Source organism: Ictidomys tridecemlineatus, chromosome 13 (assembly GCF_052094955.1).
Source record: "Ictidomys tridecemlineatus isolate mIctTri1 chromosome 13, mIctTri1.hap1, whole genome shotgun sequence".
Taxonomy (NCBI): Eukaryota; Metazoa; Chordata; class Mammalia; order Rodentia; family Sciuridae; genus Ictidomys; species Ictidomys tridecemlineatus.
The window spans coordinates 45,626,025-45,644,971 of record NC_135489.1 but is presented as its reverse complement, the minus strand read 5'-3'; the positions used below and the strand labels follow the sequence as shown (position 1 = coordinate 45,644,971).

The window sequence follows — 18,947 nt, the reverse complement described above, 5'->3', positions numbered from 1 at the left end:
CAGAGAACCTCTAGCAAAAGAGAAAGTTTTGAATAAACTACCCTTTTTAATTCCTGTGCGTGCCTTGCAAAAACCAAAAGAAAAAGAATGTGTCTGTAGCTTTTGTCCTTATGAGTTGATTCACTAGTTTATTTAACAAGACTTGCAGTGTATTATAGCACAGTGGTTAAAAACTGGTGAATGAAGCCAGATTGTCTTGGTTTAATTCTTGTCCAGTCACTTATGAACCGTGAGGCCTTGAGCAAGTCACTTCACTTCTTCTGTGCCTCAGTTTCTTCATCTGTGGAGTAGGGTCAATAACAGTACCAACCTCAAGAGACTGTTAGAGTCAAATGAGCTAATGTAGAACAGTTCCTGGCAGATAGTAAGTAGCCTTAGTGGAAAATAATATTTAAAAAAGTAAGGCAGTGCTTTTGGGTACCTGATGTGCACTGGTACTCCCTTGGGTATGAGGACACAGAAATAACTAAGCCATTGTCCTGAACTCAGGCTGCCCACCAACCAGTGTAAATGGTTTCTTAGACTTTGCTAAGAATAAAGTTGTGTTTATGTCTTAGCAAGTCCCAATTCTACCTCAAGGGGCTCAGAGTGGTACTAATGGATAGCACTAACAGACATGTATTAGAATGTTCATTGCAGCAATTTTTCATGATAATTATTTTTTTGAGAAAAGCTGAAAGTTTGAAATAGTAACTGTGAACAAGCTGGAGCAATGCATTATTAGCACAGATAAATCTACAAACCTAGTGCCCAGCAAAGGAAGCAAGTTGTAAAGGATGTGTACAGGCAGATAACCATTTGTGTAAAATATTTAACACATGAAAAATAAGACTAGTTAGAGTGAGTAGATAAATGTATATGTAAAAAATATTTAAAATGCATAAAAATTTGTATGTAACTAAATTCAGAGTAGTGTTGACCTCTGAGAAGGGAGAGAGTAGAACAGGGACAGTTATATCCCTTATGTTTTATTTCTTAAGGTGGTATAAAAATACAGGCATATTCTCTGTACCCCATCCCATCCCCACCTCTTTTTTAACACATAAAATATATTCCCAACTTACAAAAGTATTGGTCCATGTCCGATTGGAGGGGGAAAAAAGGCCCTTCTCCACAGAGATTCTAAAAGGCACTATTTTAGAGCCTTAATGCATGCATTCATGCACTTTTAAAGACTGAATGCCTGTAATATATGCAACCATAACATGTAATATGTTCATGGGAATTAATTCCTTAAAAATGCATTTAAAAATATTTTTGCTGTATTATAGATCTTTCTACATATGCAGACACCACGCCAAGTGCTTCTATGCACTGACAATAATCATACATTAATTTCTGTATAAAATTCATCCAGAGTTGGAATACTACCACTATGACTACTTATTAATATTAATATCAGGGAGATCATGAACACCCTATTATCTGGCTCCTCAGACAGTTTCCTGAGTTTGTAACTTGGGTCCAGGAGATATCCATACTCCCTGTTTTTTATCAGAGCTGTTCAGGAAGGGCTGATAGGTGATAGATAGGGCCAACAACAAAGACAGTGAGAACACCACTGTCTTTGCAGCAGAACATTTGACACCTGATCATTCCTCATAGGTCGCAGTCCCCATGAGATTCAATGGTAAATCTGGCGTTGAAGTCCGACTTCCAAATGACCTGGAAGATTTGAAAGGATACACATCTCTCTCTTTGTTTCTTCAAAGACCTGACTCAAGAGAAAATGGGGGAACTGAGAATATGTTTGTGATGTACCTCGGAAATAAAGATGTAAGTATTGCTTGTATGTTTCTTTTGTTTTTATAGCTGAATGTTTTGGGAGGTGTGTATTTTTGAGACTATATCCCTGCCATTAGCGTATCATAGGAAATCCCCCTAAGACATCAAAAAATCCGACCATGGCTACTCCTCACTACACCTCCCTGCCGTGGGGACAGCCACTTGAGATGTCCATCCATCATGGATTATTAGCCGATGATGGATCAAGTGGCCTTACTTGGTTGACTCAGGATGTGGACACATGTGTGTGCACCTGTGAGCACATGCACATGTGAGTGGGGAGGATCGGCATCCTCTCTCTACACTGCCAGGACATCAAGAGCAAGACTTCATGGAAATCAACTTTAGCTTCTTCTCACAGAAGCATGACCCTATTATATTCCTCAGAAGGTCCAGCCACAGACCCTTTCTCAAGTCTGCAGGGTGGGAATCATCCATGGATGAGAATGGAAGTGAAACAAAGCCTTTCTTGCCTAATAAGAAATGCAGGTGCCCCACCTTTTTATCATCCAAATTCATTAACCTTACCACTGTAGGAATTTTGAATGGTTGGTGTTAGATTCTTAAAATCAACAGTACTATTAATTACACTTTCATGCTTCAAAATGTTGGCACTTTATTTGTAGTCACCTTATGACACCACTTTTTGCTCTGTATTATGACAAAATGCACATTACTTTATGCCTTCAACAAATTTACACCATACACAGTCAGACCTTCATCTCCATGGGTTCCACATCTATGGATTCAACCAACCATGGATCAAAAATGTCCAGACAAGAATAAATTGCATCTGCTGGGCATAATGGTGCACACCTGTAATCCCAGTGGCTTGGGAGGCTGAGGCAGGAGGATTATGAGTTCAAAGCTAGCCTCAGCAAAAGCAAGGTGCTAAGCAACTCGATGAAACCCTGTCTCTGAAGAAAATACAAAATAGGACTGCGAATGTGGCTCAGTGGCTGAATGCCCCTGAGTTCAATCCCTGGTACCCCAAAACAGATAGATAGATAGATAGATAGATAGATAGATAGATAGATAGATAGATAGATAGATAGATAGGAAGCATCTGGACTAACATGTATAGATATTTTTCTTGTTGTTCCCTCTATGATACAATTTAAGAACTATTTATATAATGTTTACATTAAATAAAGTATTATAAGTAATGTAGAGACAATTTAATGTCTTTGGGAAGATGTGCATAAGTTATATGCAAATACTATGCCATTTGATATATGAGACTTGAAAATTTGCAGATTTGGGTATCTTTGGGGGTCCTAGAACCAATCCTCCCTGAAAACAGAGGGAGACTGCATTTATTATCTACCACACCTTGTGTTTATGATAATCAAAAATTTATTTCTTGAATGTACTAAATGCCAATATACATTTTAAATGGTTCCAATGGCTTTATAACATTTTATATTATGTATACTTCACCACAATTTTTAAAGATTTACTTTTTCCTCAATATGCTCACATTCTAAGAAGGAGGAAAGATATGTACATAGCTGACATGGCAAAATAGAGGTATCGTAGAAGAAACAGCCACAAAGTTTAAGAGGGTATGGCTTGCCCTAACAGAACAAAAATGGCCTCTCTCTCTGTTACCAGATTGAAATCTAATGGATGTCTGAGTCCTTATCTTGCCTATCTGTATGACAGGTGTTATGAAATACTTGGAGATTGAGAAAATGGAGGAATCATGGAAATAAAGGCACTATAACATGAGCAAAGATGGCCCAGACATTATTAATTAAATTAATTGGTTTATAAGAGGATGTGCCTCATTTATTCAGTCTGCCTAAGGCTCAATGCGTAAAACCCATTAATTTATGAAATAAAACTCTGGAGATCTTCTTGGGATGGAAAGTTGGGAAAAACATAAGTGTTTGAAGGGTTCTGAGGTGGCCTTTATGTCCCAGGCCTCCAAGGACTACATTGGCATGGCAGTTGTGGATGGCCAGCTCACGTGTGTGTACAACCTGGGAGAACGAGAGGCAGAGCTCCAGGTGGATCAGACCTTGACCGAGAGTGAGTCCCAGGAGGCTGTAATGGACCGGGTGAAATTTCAGAGGTACAAATTGGATTTGATATTGCTTTTTGTGAACCTGACCTACACTCCCCAAACTCTTCATTTATCTGTGTTGACAAACGCTATTTTTTATATGTTGGCTTTCAATTCTTTAATTTTTCTTATAACTTTATTATATAATTTTAAACAGAATTTATCAGTTTGCAAGGCTTAATTACACCAAAGAGGCCACCTCCAATAAACCCAAAGCATCCCAATTCCATGACATGGATAGTGGAAGTAGCAATACACTCCTTAATTTGGATCCTGAAAATGTTGTGTTTTATGTTGGAGGTTATCCACCTGGTTTTAAAGTAAGTATAAATGTTATTTCCCTGAATGAAAACATAAATTTAAAATAACATAATGATTCATCTCTATTTTAATTAATTACCTTATAATGGATTTGACCGTGTTTTTAAACACGTCTAGTGATAATAACTAACACTAATTGAGTACTTCCTCTGTATACTCTTCTAACCTTAAGTATATTAATTTAAGTAAACATCATTTTCATTAGCATTTGACAGATGAGGAAACGGAAGCAAAGAGGTTTAGTAACTTGTCCATGATTATACAACTATTCAAAAGCAAAGCCAGGTCATCAAGCTACAGGGCCCACATTCCTAACCCTTACGAACTGTTGACTGTTCAAAGTGATAGGCTTATACTGTTTTTTTTTTTTGTTAGACTTATTACTTTCCTTTGCTCAATTAGTGGAAGATTTTGTTTTGTTTGTTTCATTTTCAGCTTCCCAGTAGACTGAGATTCCCTCCATACAAAGGTTGTATTGAATTAGATGACCTCAATGAAAATGTTCTGAGTTTGTACAACTTCAAAAAAACTTTCAATCTCAACACAACTGAGGTGGAGCCTTGTAGAAGGTAAATGAAATCTAAAAGTCAGTGTCTGTGTAACTGAGTGGGTAGCCTGCAGTACATTTACCTGTAAGAAAGGGTGGTTAGGGAAGCTATTGATGTTGTTTGATGCTTTGGGTCAGTAGTTCTTAAATTATGCATGCAACACTGCTAGTCCATCCTGAAAATCTCATAATGTCAGTCTTCTCCAAGTTGTATAAAACATTAGATTGATAGAGTTTTTTCAATTTTTTAAAAAGACGAAATCTTTCTTAAATTTTTGATGTCTCATACCACAAGATGATACCTGTTTTAGACATAAAATTACATATTTACTTTAAATTTTAAAAAACAGTGATATGCAAAGTGGGTGACTTTGCAGGTACAGTGCTGGCTGAACCTTTTTGAGAATTGCTGCTTTGAGCTTCTAACCATCCTTACAATTCAAAGGACTTAGAACAGCCAAGGGTGGTGGCATACACCTGTAAGCCCAGCAGTGAGGAGGCTGAAGCCCGAGGATCGAAAGTTCAAAGCCAGCCTCAGCAATTAGTGAGGTGCTAAGTAACTCACTGAGGCCCTGCCTCTAAATAAAATACAAAAAAGGGCTAGGGATGTGGCTTAGTTGTTGAGTGCCCCTGAGTTCAATCCTTGGTAGCCCCCCTCCCCCCAAAAAAATGTCTTGGAAGAGTCCAAAGAGCTAGGTCAAGCATTTATTGCTCAGAATAAGGTTATATTTTAAATGAGTACTTTTCAACATTTCAAGAGCTTCAGCTTGTAGGCCACTTTCTTGTTCGCAGGCATTTCCAAAAAGGATTCTTGAATATTACCTTTTTTGATATAAGGGGACAAGAGCATATCCAGGAGAAAATTTTGGCTCTTTTAACATTTTAAATGTATTCCCTCTTCTTTAATAAAATCATGACATCTAGATTGCATATTCTTTGTCCTACTTTTCAGATGGCAGCATCTCTTATCAGTAGTACGCTCCCATTCAATTGTCTTTGTCAGTTTTATTATTATTATTATTATTTTGCTTAATACAATTTAGTCTTTTTATTATTCTTTATTTCTCTTCCACATTAGTATTTTTATTTTTGTTTATTTATTTTTAGTTTTATTGATTTTATTTTTTAAAATAACGACAGCAGAATGCATGACCATTCTTATGAACACTCTTGCTGCAGTGTTCTAACTTTTAATGATTGCTGTTGACAGGAGAAAGGAAGAGTCAGACAAAAACTATTTTGAAGGTACAGGCTATGCTCGAGTTCCAACTCAACCGAATGCTCCCATCCCAACCTTCGGACAGACCATTCAGACCACCGTGGATAGAGGTTTGCTGTTCTTTGCAGAAAACCAGGTAATATATAAACATCCGGAACCTACCAAAATATCCATTCTGTGTTGCAATTTGCAGATGACTGGGTTATTTATAAACAACCAAGTAGATCTGAAAAACAGTGTGCAAAGGTGGCCTGCCTCCTCTCTCTTGGCCAAAACTATTTTGAAGGTACAGTTTCATAGCCTGTACCTTCAAAATAGTTTTTGTCTGACTCTTCCTTTCTCCTGTCAACAGCAATTGCTTCTTTCTATTGGTTGGGGGCAGGGTGGAATGGTGAGTGTTGATGAGGAAGAGTAATCAGAAATTTGAGACCATAATGCAAAATGGGGACGAAAAATATCTCCCATTCAATTGTCTTTGTCAGTATTATTATTATTATTTTGCTTAATACAATTTAGTCTTTTTATTATTCTTTTTTTTCTCTTCAACATTGGTCTTTCTATTTTTTATTTATTTGTTTTTAGTTTTATTGATTTTATTTTTTTAAATACATGACAGTGGAATGCATTACCATTCTTATTACACATATAGAGTACAATTTTTCATATCTTTGCATATAGAGTATGTTCAAAATTATTTTTAAATTTATATTTTACAGTGCTGGGGATTGAACCCAGAGCCTTGCACATGTTAGGTGAACACTTAACTACTGAGCTATAACCCCAGACCTTTTTTTATTTTTTGAGACAGGATCTTCCTAAGTTGCTGAGGCTGGCCTTGAACTTGGGATCCTCCTGCCTCAGTTTCCTAAGTAGCTGAGACTATAGGCATGTACCACCGAGCCTGGCTTGGGTGTTGATTTTGTTCTTTGAAAAGTACTGCTTGCCTAATAATCTACCTATCGTGCCATAGAACAAGTGCAGACCTCCTGGAGTCTCTGAGATCCAGATGACTGATGTGACCTCCTGCTATTCCCTCTTGCTCTGACTCTTGCCAGGCTGCCTGGGGTGTCTCTTTACCAGTCTAATTCTTGACTTCTCAAGACATGGAACACTCAAGCAGCTGAGATTTCTGAGGACCATTCCTTCTTTTTCATTGGTTCTTTTTAGTTACACATGAAAAAAAGAATCCATTTTGGTATAATTATACAAGCATGAAATACTTAAATTCATTATGTCAGAGAAATCCAAAGGCACACTCAACAAATGATCATCAGTGCCACCTGCTGGTCCAGGGAAAGTAGGTGGGTTTGCTCTGGCTCCCATGTAGCCACCCTGGGTCTTACAGTGAATTGCTCCTGGGAATAGGAGCTCCTGTAGCTGCTCTCCCAGCTAGTATTTTGGAAGAAATGTGGATCAAACCATGGGCTCTCTAGTCTGAGAATATGGAGTGGATATGGAGTTTGAGATTTTACCAGCCCCTTCTACCTGCAGGGTAAGGACACAGACCTGGCCCAGCTCTCCTCTCTGGGGTTGGTCTGGACCCTTCAGGAGATACTGAGGCTGAGCTAGTTCTGATGGGTCAGGAAGGTCATAACCAGCCTGAAGGATGCTACGAGGTGAGAAGTTGCCCAATGCCTTCAGTGTTTTCTGAAACAAGGTCTTCTTTCTTGAGGTTGAATATTTCTTTCTCAAAATGCTTGGGACCAGAAGTGTTTCAGATTTGGGATTTTTTTTCAGACTACAGAATATTTGCATACACAGAATGAAATATCTTGAGGATGGGACCCAAGTTTAAACAAGAAATTCATGTATGTTATACGCATAGCCTGAAGATAACTTTATACAATACTTTTAAAAATTTTGTGCATGAAACAAAATTTGTATACATTAAACCATCAGCTTAGTGGCATCACGTTGGTGCTCAAAAAATAATTTTTTTTTAGGTTTTGAAGAATTTCATGTTTGGATGCTCAAACTGTACTACATTTTGAACTTCTTAAAGACTAAGAACCAGAAATAGTATATATGTTAGAAGAAAACTTACATAATGTCATTGTGTAAGAAGTGATGCAGAGCTGCTATTAAGCAGGATGGTTCCTTCCTCTCTGGGTGCTGCTGTTACTCTTTTTAGTGGATTGATAAACTCTAACCTGACTCTCAACAATAAAGGCTTAGGATCTAGAAAAGGACCAATTTTCTTTTCAGATGAAGACTCTGGCCTTGGGCTTCAAAGGAACAGTTTTTTTATTGTTAGGGGACTGGGTAAGAGCAAAGCCTGAAGCTCTGAGTCAGAAATTCCTCTGCTTATCTGACCATAGAGGAAATAGCTACCTTTGGTGCATGCCTTGCTCCATGACAGCGAGGCAATAATGTCAAGACAGTCATGGTTCCTGTCCTCTAGAGGGGATGTCCGGTGTCACACAAAGCATGCTATTAATAGGTCCTTAGTCTGTTCCAATTGCAAGGAGCTGTATAGAGGGAAAATGAGGCTGATGGCATTAAAGACTCTCTTGAGCAGAGGATGCTTTGACAGAGACCCAGAATGACAAGTAGAAACTGGTATTTGGGGGGGCAGGGCAATGCAGGATTTGGCAGAGGTAGGGACACAAAGAAGGCCTAGGGGTGAGAAGGCCAGGAGCGCCCGGGGATGGAAGGGTGACCTGTGTGGTTGTGACTTGGAGAGCAAGAGAGAGTGATAAGGAATGAAGGGAAGAGATGCTCAGCCCTGCAGTATCTGCCGGGGCATCAGGAATGTGTCTGAAAACAAAAGAAAGTAAGGTTCTTGCACTGGCACATTCAGAAGGCTACTCTTGCTGCCGAGTGGAAGTGATTTGAAGGGACACAGGGAAACTAGCAGGCTATTGCTATGCAGTTGAGCTAAAGAAATTGTGGCTGGGACCAGGGGGATGATGTGAGAAACTTAATGGAAGAATTCAGAAGATTTGATTGGGTGGGAGAGAAAGACCAGGAATGACTCTGAAGGGTATGGTTTGCTTACCAAGATGATGATGATGATGATGATGATGATGATGATGATGATGATGATGAGTGAGAGAGATCGGGGGAGGTGTACACAGGATGAAGAAAAGAAAGACAGGTTCGGCTCAGCAGCAAATGGGAGGCATGTAGATCATAAGTTCTTCTGAGGATATTTTGAATTTGAAGTATCATTAGACATGCAAGCACTAACTAGGAGATCAGACATACAGACCTGGCCCCAAAGGGACATGTCTAGGCTGGAGAGAAGCATCTGGGCTTCATGAGCACAGCTGAGCTGGAACCATAGGAGCAATCATGAGCATCAAGGCAAAGGGAGCGGTGTGAGGGAAAGAAGGAGTCCCATGCGGGAGCCTCGCAGGACCCAGACACAGAAATAGGGAATAGAGGGGAGGAGGCAGCAAAGTGACCAAGACATAGGAGTAAATCAGAAAACAGGTGGTGGAAAATATCTGGGGACTTTTCTCTCTCTGAAAGGTAATGCTCATGTTTTCAAATTACTATAATGTTCTCTATCCTTTCAGTTTCCATGTTCTTTGTGGATGGGCTATGGATGGGTATGAAACAAAATCATGATAATCACTACCATGTTTTGTGTCCATCCTGAGTGACAGGCATGACGCTCTCATCATGACCTACAGCAGTGAACCATCACACCCACCCGGTGATGGCTGTTAACAGCACTGCTACTCCTCTTAACTCAGGAGACAGTTGGAGCTGAGAACAGTTTTTGATCAAGAATAACTTGATTCCCAGGGCTTTGGCCCTTCTTCACCCAGGTCACCTGGTAATCTGTATCATTTCCATTCTCTAGGATCGCTTCATATCCCTAAATATAGAAGACGGCAACCTCATGGTGAGATACAAGCTGAATTCAGAGCCACCCAAAGAGAAAGGAATCAGGGATACCATCAACAATGGAAAAGATCATCTGGTACGACCTTCGAGTCTGTTTACATGAATTTTTAAATGTCTATAGACCTTTAAAATTGATTCAATGCCAACAAAAACAAAAACAAACCCCTTTTATTACCAGACTGACTTATTTTATTAACTGAGGGACACATTCTTTATAAAATTTGAACATTTAGGCACAGAATAGATAATATATATCACATATATAAACCATGATTAATTTCACATAAAAATATTTCTATTAAAATATTTTCATATCAGATTTTTTTTTAACCCCAAACTGCTACTGCAATCTTTGTACCATGTGTATAAATGAATCTGAAGAAAAGTAAAGATTGAATGGCTCTGGGCCATTCATGTGAATAGGATTCTTTTCTTTCCCATTGCTTTCTGATTTACCCCATTTATTTCAGATTCTGATCAAAATTGGAAGAGTCCAAAAAGTTATGCGGATAAATGTGGATAATCAAAACATTAAAATCGAGGGGGAAATATTTGATTTCAGCACATATTATCTTGGAGGAATTCCAATTGCAATCAGGGAAAGGTAAGATCATATGTTTTGATTTGTTTTGTTTTAAAAAAAAAAAAAAGGATCACCTTTTATAGTGGTAATGAATGCCATCAAAAACCCTGGTCTACCTTGTTTAATTCTGGCCACAGTTAACTTTTCAGTACAAACAGTATAGTTCACAGATTGCAGATACTGAATAATGAAAATGGCTGTTCAAAAAGGGGAAACTTTGTGTTGTCCCCATTATCATCCCTGGGAGTCGAGAAACCACAAAGAACACGCTGCCTACAAGTAGAATGAGGCTGTGGCCCTGGCCAGTAAAGGTAGCAAGGAGAGGGGAGGTGTCCCCTGGCCTGATGAGTAGTATCAAGCCCTGAAAGCTGAGGTTGCCGCCTTTAGGAAGTCTCTTGAAGAATCTAGACACAGTGTCTTTTTCCCATCTGCATTTCCAACCCCCTGCATGCTACAAGTATGGAATAGGTTCACGACTCATCCTTGGATAAATGAACCCATGGATGAATTAAATGCATTCCATACAGGCTGTAAAACTTAATCTGAAATCCACCAGTTTGAGGATGCACTCAGAAATCATTTTTATATTATTTTAATTTGTTTGTAATGTACCAAAGGCTTTTAGATCACTGACATTAACAGGTTAGATGAAAATATCCTAGAAGGTTTTGTAAAGCCTCATGATCAAGCTAAAATACTCCCAGAATGTTTGATTGTGATCATTTTTATACGTGTGATTCTTCTTTTTTTGTACCAGGGATTGAACCCTGGGGCGCTTAACCACTGAGCCACATCCCCAACCCTTTTTATTTTTCATTTTGAGGCAACCTCACAATTTAGTGAGCAATTTGGCTTAAGGCCTTGCCAAGTTGCTATGCCTGGCTTTGAACTTGTGATCTTCCTGTCTCAGCCTCCTGAGCTGCTGGAATTATAGGCATGCACTACTATGCCTAGCCCTACATGTGATTCTTCAGATTGGAAAGCTCAACCTTAGTAGTTTGGGAGTGAATGCCTTTAAACTCGGTGGCCCTTGCAGATCATGGTCTATAACACCTGAATTTTGCAAACGAAGAAATTGAGTCAAAGAGATAATATTAATATTGAATAGTAATATTAAATAGTAATATGGTCATGAACAACTAGTTATGAATTGCCAGTGACCTTGATATTATTCAACTAAGTGTAATAAGAGACTACTTTAGGTAGTCAGCACTTCAGAGTACATTTGAGAGTTATTGTTTATTTGTTCATTACACAAGTGTTTTTGAGGCCTAGTGTGCATCAGGGATGTGACAGGTGTTGGAGAGCTCTCAAGAAGAGAGGAAGTGAGATGGTCATTATAGTCAAGTATGGCACATGCTATGAAAGTGCACATGGGCCTCAAGGCCACACCACAGGGGATCTTGCCAATCACGGTAGGAGCTATTGGAAAGACTCCAGCAGCAAAAGGACATGATCTCTTTGGGGTTTTCAGTATCTCACTCTAGTGCAAGGCAGAGATCAGATTAGGGAAGAGCAAGAACAGAAGCAGGCAGAGAAGTTGGAAGAGTAGATAGAGTATTAGCAGAGGTGAGAGATGAGGGTGGCCTGATCCAGGGGAAGGGGTAATAGCAATGCAGGTGAGGAAGAGGGAACAGGTCCCAGAAGTAGCCCTTAATAGTTGCCAAGGCAGAGCTAGGAAAGGAGGAAAGTGGTCAAGACTGATACCTGGTTTTTGGTTGAACATGTGGGTGGATAAAGGCACCAGAGGAAGAGCAGGTAACATATTCAGTCTGAAACAGCCTGAGCTCAGAAGCCAGACACAGCCAGGTGGAAAGGCACAGAAGCAGGTGGCAAGAATGGCCTGGAACTCCAGAGAGAAAACAGGCTGGAGCCAGGGTGACTGATGTTCAGGGACAGGTGGTCATTTAGATTATGGAGACAGGTGCGCTGCCCAGAGCCAGAGACAGGAGGAATTCTCCAGGGAAGACAATAAGAAAACCATTAGTAAGAGGTTTGCATTTGTGTGTTACTAGCAGAAGGTCCCTGGTCAGTGACATTGGCACCAGCCAATCCAGGCCCACTAGGGTGGAGGGCAGGACTACAAGAGCAGTTCCAGTTTAGGATCTGCCACCGAAGAGTGGTGTGGCCTTGGGTTAAGTCAACACTCAATCTTTCTTTGCCTTTTTATCTCTCTCCACTAAGAAAATATATACGCAGATATTAAATGCCTATACATGTAGACAGACATATAGGATTCTCCTAGTAATTGGTCTGAGAATGTTGCAAACAAACAAAAAGGGTATTTCCTTTTTCTGGCTAGTATATTCCAGTTTCCAATCAAAAATTTTTTTTAAAAAATGGGAAATGCAGGAAATACAGGCAAGTCTAAAGATTTCTCTGGACTTTTTACACTTTTGAAAGTATAATACTGGGCTGGAGACACAGCTCAGTTGGTAGAGTGCTTGCTTCGCATGCACCAGGCCCTGGGTTTAATCCCCAGAAACACACACTCACACACACACACACACACACACACACACATGAAAGAAAGTAAGAAAAAAAAGAAAGAAAGAAAATACTAAGCAATATTCAGCTGTTTCTGGGTTGCTTCATCCCTAAGTGAGGCCATTAGTGATCTAGTGAATCCTCAAACTGCCCTCTGACATGGGTTTCTGAAGGTGGGTGGACACAGAGGAATTCTACCCATAACCCACAGCCAAGCTGCGTAGAGGCAACCAGGCAGCTCTTCCCAAGGAGGGAGGTGTCTGATGCCTGGCATACAGGGAAGGCCCCTGTGGACAAACCTGTCATGGGGCAAAACTCACTAGCAGTAGGCAGGTTTGCTCCAGGGATTTTGTGGGTGTTTTGCGTCTCCATCTCTTCCTGTGATTTATCTTCTGGAGATGGGAACCCATATCTTGGAATATTTAAGATTCTAATCAGAAATCACAGCCTGTAACTCCCATCTGCTTCCCAGGAGAAGAGCAGAACATCCCTGATCATACCAGTAGGTCTGACACCAAAAAGGAACTTTTTCCTGGGAACTTATAGCACTGCATTACAGAGTGTGATTATAAAATGTGAAAATAACTTGAAAAGTGAAAAACTGATCAGGGATCAGCTGAAAAGTACCCCATTCTGAGTTTAGGATTATATTTTTTTCTTGTCACTCTCTGCAATCTGCCTACAGCAGCCATGGATCTAGATAAGCTTTGTGGACAGATTGGCCTAGAGTATGCCTACACATGTGCCCCAGTGTGGGAATCCTTAACACACTAACATGTACCCTGCATTCACGTTCCTCTAGCAAGTATGTTCGGACCCTGCACTGTGGAGTAAACTCAGAAGTTTAGGCCTTCAGATAGCCCAGGAGAGAATTTCATAACACATAAAAATATGTATAAAGAGACCAGCTCCAAGAATTTCCTCCTCTTCTGGGCCAAAAAGCCATCTTTACAAAATAATTAAGCTCATGCTGCCATACCAGTGAGAATTTGTTTCTGCTTTTTCCTTTTAATGAAATTTAATTTTATGTGTGTTCCATGCAGCTCCACTGTTCAAAATGAATTGGATTAAAATGAATGCAGACACCTTTCCATTTAGAAAATTGAGCAGCCCTAGGGACTTATAATGAAATCTTCGGCTTTTCTTAGTATACCATTTGTTTTAGAAATATAAACATTTGTCTGGGCTTCAGTCAGTTCACATGTGTTAATGCTTCATGTAAATTCAGCTCCAAACACATCCAGAAGTCAAATCAGAGGGGAAATGCCCAGGCTTTACACAGGAAGGTGTTGTAGAAATGGCTGTCATAGTAATAATGATAGTATGCTAATATGGGGGTGGTCACTAGCCCCCACCATCTCACTGTGCACCAACCATTGTTGGAATGTGTTACACATATTAACTAATATAAACTCAGGACAACTCTATGAAGCATTAACATGATCCTATTATACAGATATGGAAACAGAGGCACAGAGAAGTCAAATTGCCTGCTCAAACAGCAGGGATAGCCCTCATCTCTAGAGAGCACTATTGTGCCTTTGGAACACCTGAGGGTTCATAGCCATGTGCCACCACTGTCTGAAGTTTTTCCCCTACACTAGCTAGCTTAATTCTCAGAGTGACCCATGGCCTACTGTCACACATGGTAAGGATAGTTAAGGGGTGGATACAGCCTGGAACCCAGGTGACACCATTGGTTCAGCCTAGCAATGGTTAAACCACATCACATTTTCCATAATTGAATCGAACCAAAAAGTAACCCCTTACTTCTTCCAAGTTTATAGTGGCTCACTTAAGAGTGGACAGGAAAAAAAAGAACAAAAGTTTTTCTAGAGCATTTGTGGGTTCTTATATGTTATTTACAAGTTTCTTAACACATTTATATAAGTTAACATAATAAGTATATATTAGCTTATTAATATACTTTCCATCTACCATGCAATGCCATGACTCTGGGGAGTGGAGGGTGGAGATTTCTAGATATTGGGTATATTTTGTCTCTGTCCATTTTGGGGACAGTGGACATTCTTTTGTCAACATTATTGTATTTTTAAAGTGAAGAATGAAGACTCACTCAATGAATGAAGGAAGTAGATTATTCCAGCATCATAAAATAAGCAACACTATAGGAATCCCGGGAATGCATGATAGGAATCCCATGAGCACAGAGAGCCATAAAATGTATGGAACTTGTTTATGGATGAGAAATGCTGGAAAGCAAGTGTTTCAGCTTTGACTCTCAGGTGAGCCTAACATGATCCTATTCTGAATCCTCCATCAGGTTTAACATTTCTACACCTGCTTTCCGAGGCTGCATGAAAAATCTGAAGAAAACCAGTGGTGTCGTTCGGTTGAATGATACTGTGGGAGTCACCAAAAAGTGCTCCGAGGACTGGAAGGTAAGTGGAGGTTCAGAACCTTGCAACAGAGTGTGGAGTGCATCCCAGCTGACCCTCTCCTGAACTTTGGACTTTTTTCTTTCCTATACTTTCACCAATACCGGCGAACTGGTCCCCCTGCACTGCCCATGTACTCGCAAGATACAGAGCCTCTTCCAACTTGCATATTAAATTTGTAGCAAAGTAAGAATATCAGCAATAGGTGCAAATCCTTATAGATGATTGGTAACTTATTAGGCAGAAGAGAAAACTCAAGTTTCTTTCCGAGTTACATAAATCACCTTCATCAGTTCCAGTAAAGTGATAGAGGGCAAGGTACTGTATTTCAGCCATGAAATGTTGATAGCACCAATAATTTATTCCACATTTGTATTTTAGCTTGTGCGATCTGCCTCATTCTCCAGAGGAGGGCAAATGAGTTTTACTGATTTGGACTTCCCCTTGCCGGACCACTTCCAGGCCTCATTTGGATTTCAGACCTTTCAACCCAGTGGTGTATTGTTAAATCATCAGACCCGGGTAAGAAATAGTCCCTAATATTGAACAAGGTTTAAACCTGACTCAAAGTTTGGTGTCAAAAACAACAGAGTTTTGTTTTGTTTTGTTACCGGAAATTGAACTCAGGAGCACTTGACCACTGAGCCACATCCCCAGTCTGATTTTGTATTTTATTTAGAGTCAGGATCTCACTGAGTTGCTTAGCACCTCACTGTTGCTGAGGCTGACTTTGAACTCATGATCTCCTGTCTCAGCCTCTGGGATAACAGGCGTGTGCCACCGTGCCCAGCTACAGAGATGTTTTGAAGGTAGAATTATAAGGCATTTTATCTCTCATCATGGCAAATGCTATTGTATAGTTCAATCGTGGGGTAGGTCCTAAAAGAAATCAGGCTTAGGACATACCCAGTAATTTGCAGATCTGAATTTGTGGTTATCCCTGAATTCACTTTCATTATCTTAAAACTTTTCTTTAGTAGTGCATTATAAAGCTATACAGAATAGTGGGGTTGGCTTTGACATATTCATAAATGCATCTAACATAGTTTTCTCCATTTCAATCCCCAGTACATCTTCTTTCCATCACCCCCTCATTTTCATTCTTTACAGGTATATTTTGTGATTTAAAATGAATTATAACTATTATAAATAACAATATGGCTAAATTTTAAATCTAAGTTTTAAAAAAATTCAGATTTATCTCATTACTTTTTTATTATACAAAAGCTAGCTCTTTAGGGACCTTTCTTTGCAGCAACTGGTTGAACCCTATTTATATCCAGAGATGGAAGAAAAGAGGGTCCTTTGCTCCCTCCCCATGTACAACAGAGCCTTAGAAATTCTCTTCAGCTAGGAGGTGCCCTCTGCAGCTCAAGAGGATTTTGCTGGGGTGGCCATGTGGGTGTAGGAGTCAGCGAGTCAACACTCACAGACTCCACAAAATTCACTTGCAGAATGAGTGGAATTTTTAAATAGAATACTGTCATTCTTGATTTGTTTCTTTAGGATTGTCCAGTATAATATATATCTAGCATCTGTTGAGAAGGTGGGAAGTATGCATATATAAATGCATGTTCCGACATTTGACAGTGGGAATGACTTCCATCAAAGCAGGAGGTCTTGATCTAGCTCTTTTGACAACTAATACTTACTTCCTCTGCCATGTGTTGGATTACTCAGTACACAATACAGAAAATGGTCAAAAGCAGGTGGAAGAATAGAGTTAGTGAATGATTACATTAATCCTGGATAACAGAGAAATCTTAGAATTATCTTAGGAACATTGCCTTCAATTCTGTAATGGGTTAACTAAGAAATACATAGAAAGTAGCATTCTTTGAACCAATTCAAAATGAGTACTGCCAACTGAAAAAAAAAAAAAAGGCAGCACAGCAGGGTGCAGGAGAACATGCCTGTAATCCCAGCAGTTTGGGAGACTGAGGCAAGAGGATCACAAGTTCAAAGCCAGCCTCAGCAACTTTGCAAGGCCCTAAGCAACTTCATGAGACTCGGTCTCAAAAAAAAAAAAAAAAAAAACATGAAAAGAGCTGGGGATGTGGTTCAGTGGTTAAGCATTCCAGGTTCAATCCCTGGTCCCCCTGCCCCAAGCGGGAAAAAAACAGACTGAAAGCTCACTGAAGAATCATATCTTGCTGAGTACCATGAAAATTTATACTTGGTAGAATATAATATGAATAAAATTGGAATGACAGCTGCTGAAATTGCACATTTTTTATTTCATAACTGACCAAAAGACAGAAATCATCTTGCCAAAAATTTTCAGCTTCAGAATTTGTCATGGGAATTTTTTGCTTCCTAGAAATAATGACCAGATAGTAGAAAAAAATCATAATAATCAAAGAAAAGAAAACATTGTTATAATGTTTATGGAGGAAAAATCATTGTTGGAAATTCCTGTGTCACTTACCATTGCTTACAGAAGTTTCAATGTTACTATTAAAATGGCTCATTGTATTTCATACCTCCAAGGAATCAGGGTAGAATGGATCAAGCCTGAGAAAGAAATATTGTTGAACTTAATGATCAATAATTAGCATATTTGCTATTTTAAAAATTGACAAATCAACTATTTGCTATAAAAAACATTCAGAAAAGAATTGATGGAAATAACTTTAGCAAATAAAAGTAAAAATAGAAAAAGGTAGAAATGATGTAACTGTTTTGTATAACTGATTGAGAAATACAATTGGCTTAGTGAATGTAGAAAGTCCAAAACAAAATGATTTTGATGAATTCATCAGAGTTGAATTAATTTGCTTAAGATCTTTATATTCATAAACATAGAGTCAAAATATTCAAAAAGTAATCTTTAGATTAAAATGACAGTGTCAAAACATCTGGGTCAAAACATCCTAACTGTTTTGCACATGGCTTGAGTCATAAATTCAGTATTTATTCGTTCATATTCCTTGAATACAAATTAATTGCTTTCTTCTATAATGATTTCAGACAAGTAACCTTCAGGTCACTCTGGAAGATGGTCACATTGAATTGAGCACCAGGGACAGCAACGGCCCAATTTTTAAATCTCCAGAGACATATATGGATGGCTTACTGCATTATGTATCTGTAATAAGTGACCGAGCAGGGTGAGTGGGATGATATTTCTGCTAAAAGTGCTGAGAGTTCTACTTTATTTAGTTTAATTAAATTTTCTGGTGCCTTTTTGCAAAATATTTATTCTTAATACAAATGTGATTTGACTAATAAGTCTTGGCCTCCTTCCTTGTTCCATATTAATTTCCTCATTCACAAAATAGATCAATGGTCAGATAGATAAATTAACTGTGGCGCATTTAAAATGAAATACTATACAGCAATAAAAAGAAAGATCTAGAACTATATCTAATGACATGAATGAACCTAATGTTGAGCAAAAGAAGTCACACATCAAAGAGTTCATCCCCTGTGATTTTATTAACATGAAGTCCAAAAAATAGGCCAAATTAATTTATCATGTCAAAATTCAGGATACTGATTATTCTTGGAGAAGGAGGGAAGCTGGAGAGAAAAAAAAGGAACACAAAATCTATTTTGTTTCTTTTTTTTGGGTGCCGTTATATTGGTGTATTCAGGTCTCAGAAATCTATTGAGTTGAACATTTATGTTATGTGAACTTTATATGTACAATGTCTAATAAAAAATGTAATGTGAAAAATATA

At 38.9% G+C, this 18,947-nt stretch overlaps 1 protein-coding gene across 4 annotated transcripts in view; it reads left to right on the top strand.

Moving 5' to 3' along the window:
* Positions 1 to 18,947, top strand: part of Lama3 (laminin subunit alpha 3) — a 240,987-nt gene that overhangs the window by 201,505 nt on the left and 20,535 nt on the right. For 3 of the 4 annotated variants that reach the window (XM_078030246.1, XM_078030247.1, XM_078030250.1), the window contains 10 exons: positions 1,606 to 1,776; positions 3,711 to 3,862; positions 4,011 to 4,173; positions 4,610 to 4,743; positions 5,932 to 6,076; positions 9,752 to 9,871; positions 10,266 to 10,399; positions 15,150 to 15,267; positions 15,646 to 15,786; positions 18,235 to 18,374. In XM_078030246.1, the coding sequence (XP_077886372.1) occupies positions 1,606 to 1,776; positions 3,711 to 3,862; positions 4,011 to 4,173; positions 4,610 to 4,743; positions 5,932 to 6,076; positions 9,752 to 9,871; positions 10,266 to 10,399; positions 15,150 to 15,267; positions 15,646 to 15,786; positions 18,235 to 18,374 (1,418 nt within the window). Of the gene's footprint in view, positions 1 to 1,605; positions 1,777 to 3,273; positions 3,682 to 3,710; positions 3,863 to 4,010; positions 4,174 to 4,609; positions 4,744 to 5,931; positions 6,077 to 9,751; positions 9,872 to 10,265; positions 10,400 to 15,149; positions 15,268 to 15,645; positions 15,787 to 18,234; positions 18,375 to 18,947 lie in introns of those variants that run through there. The other variant, XM_040274346.2, reaches the window with a different exon arrangement.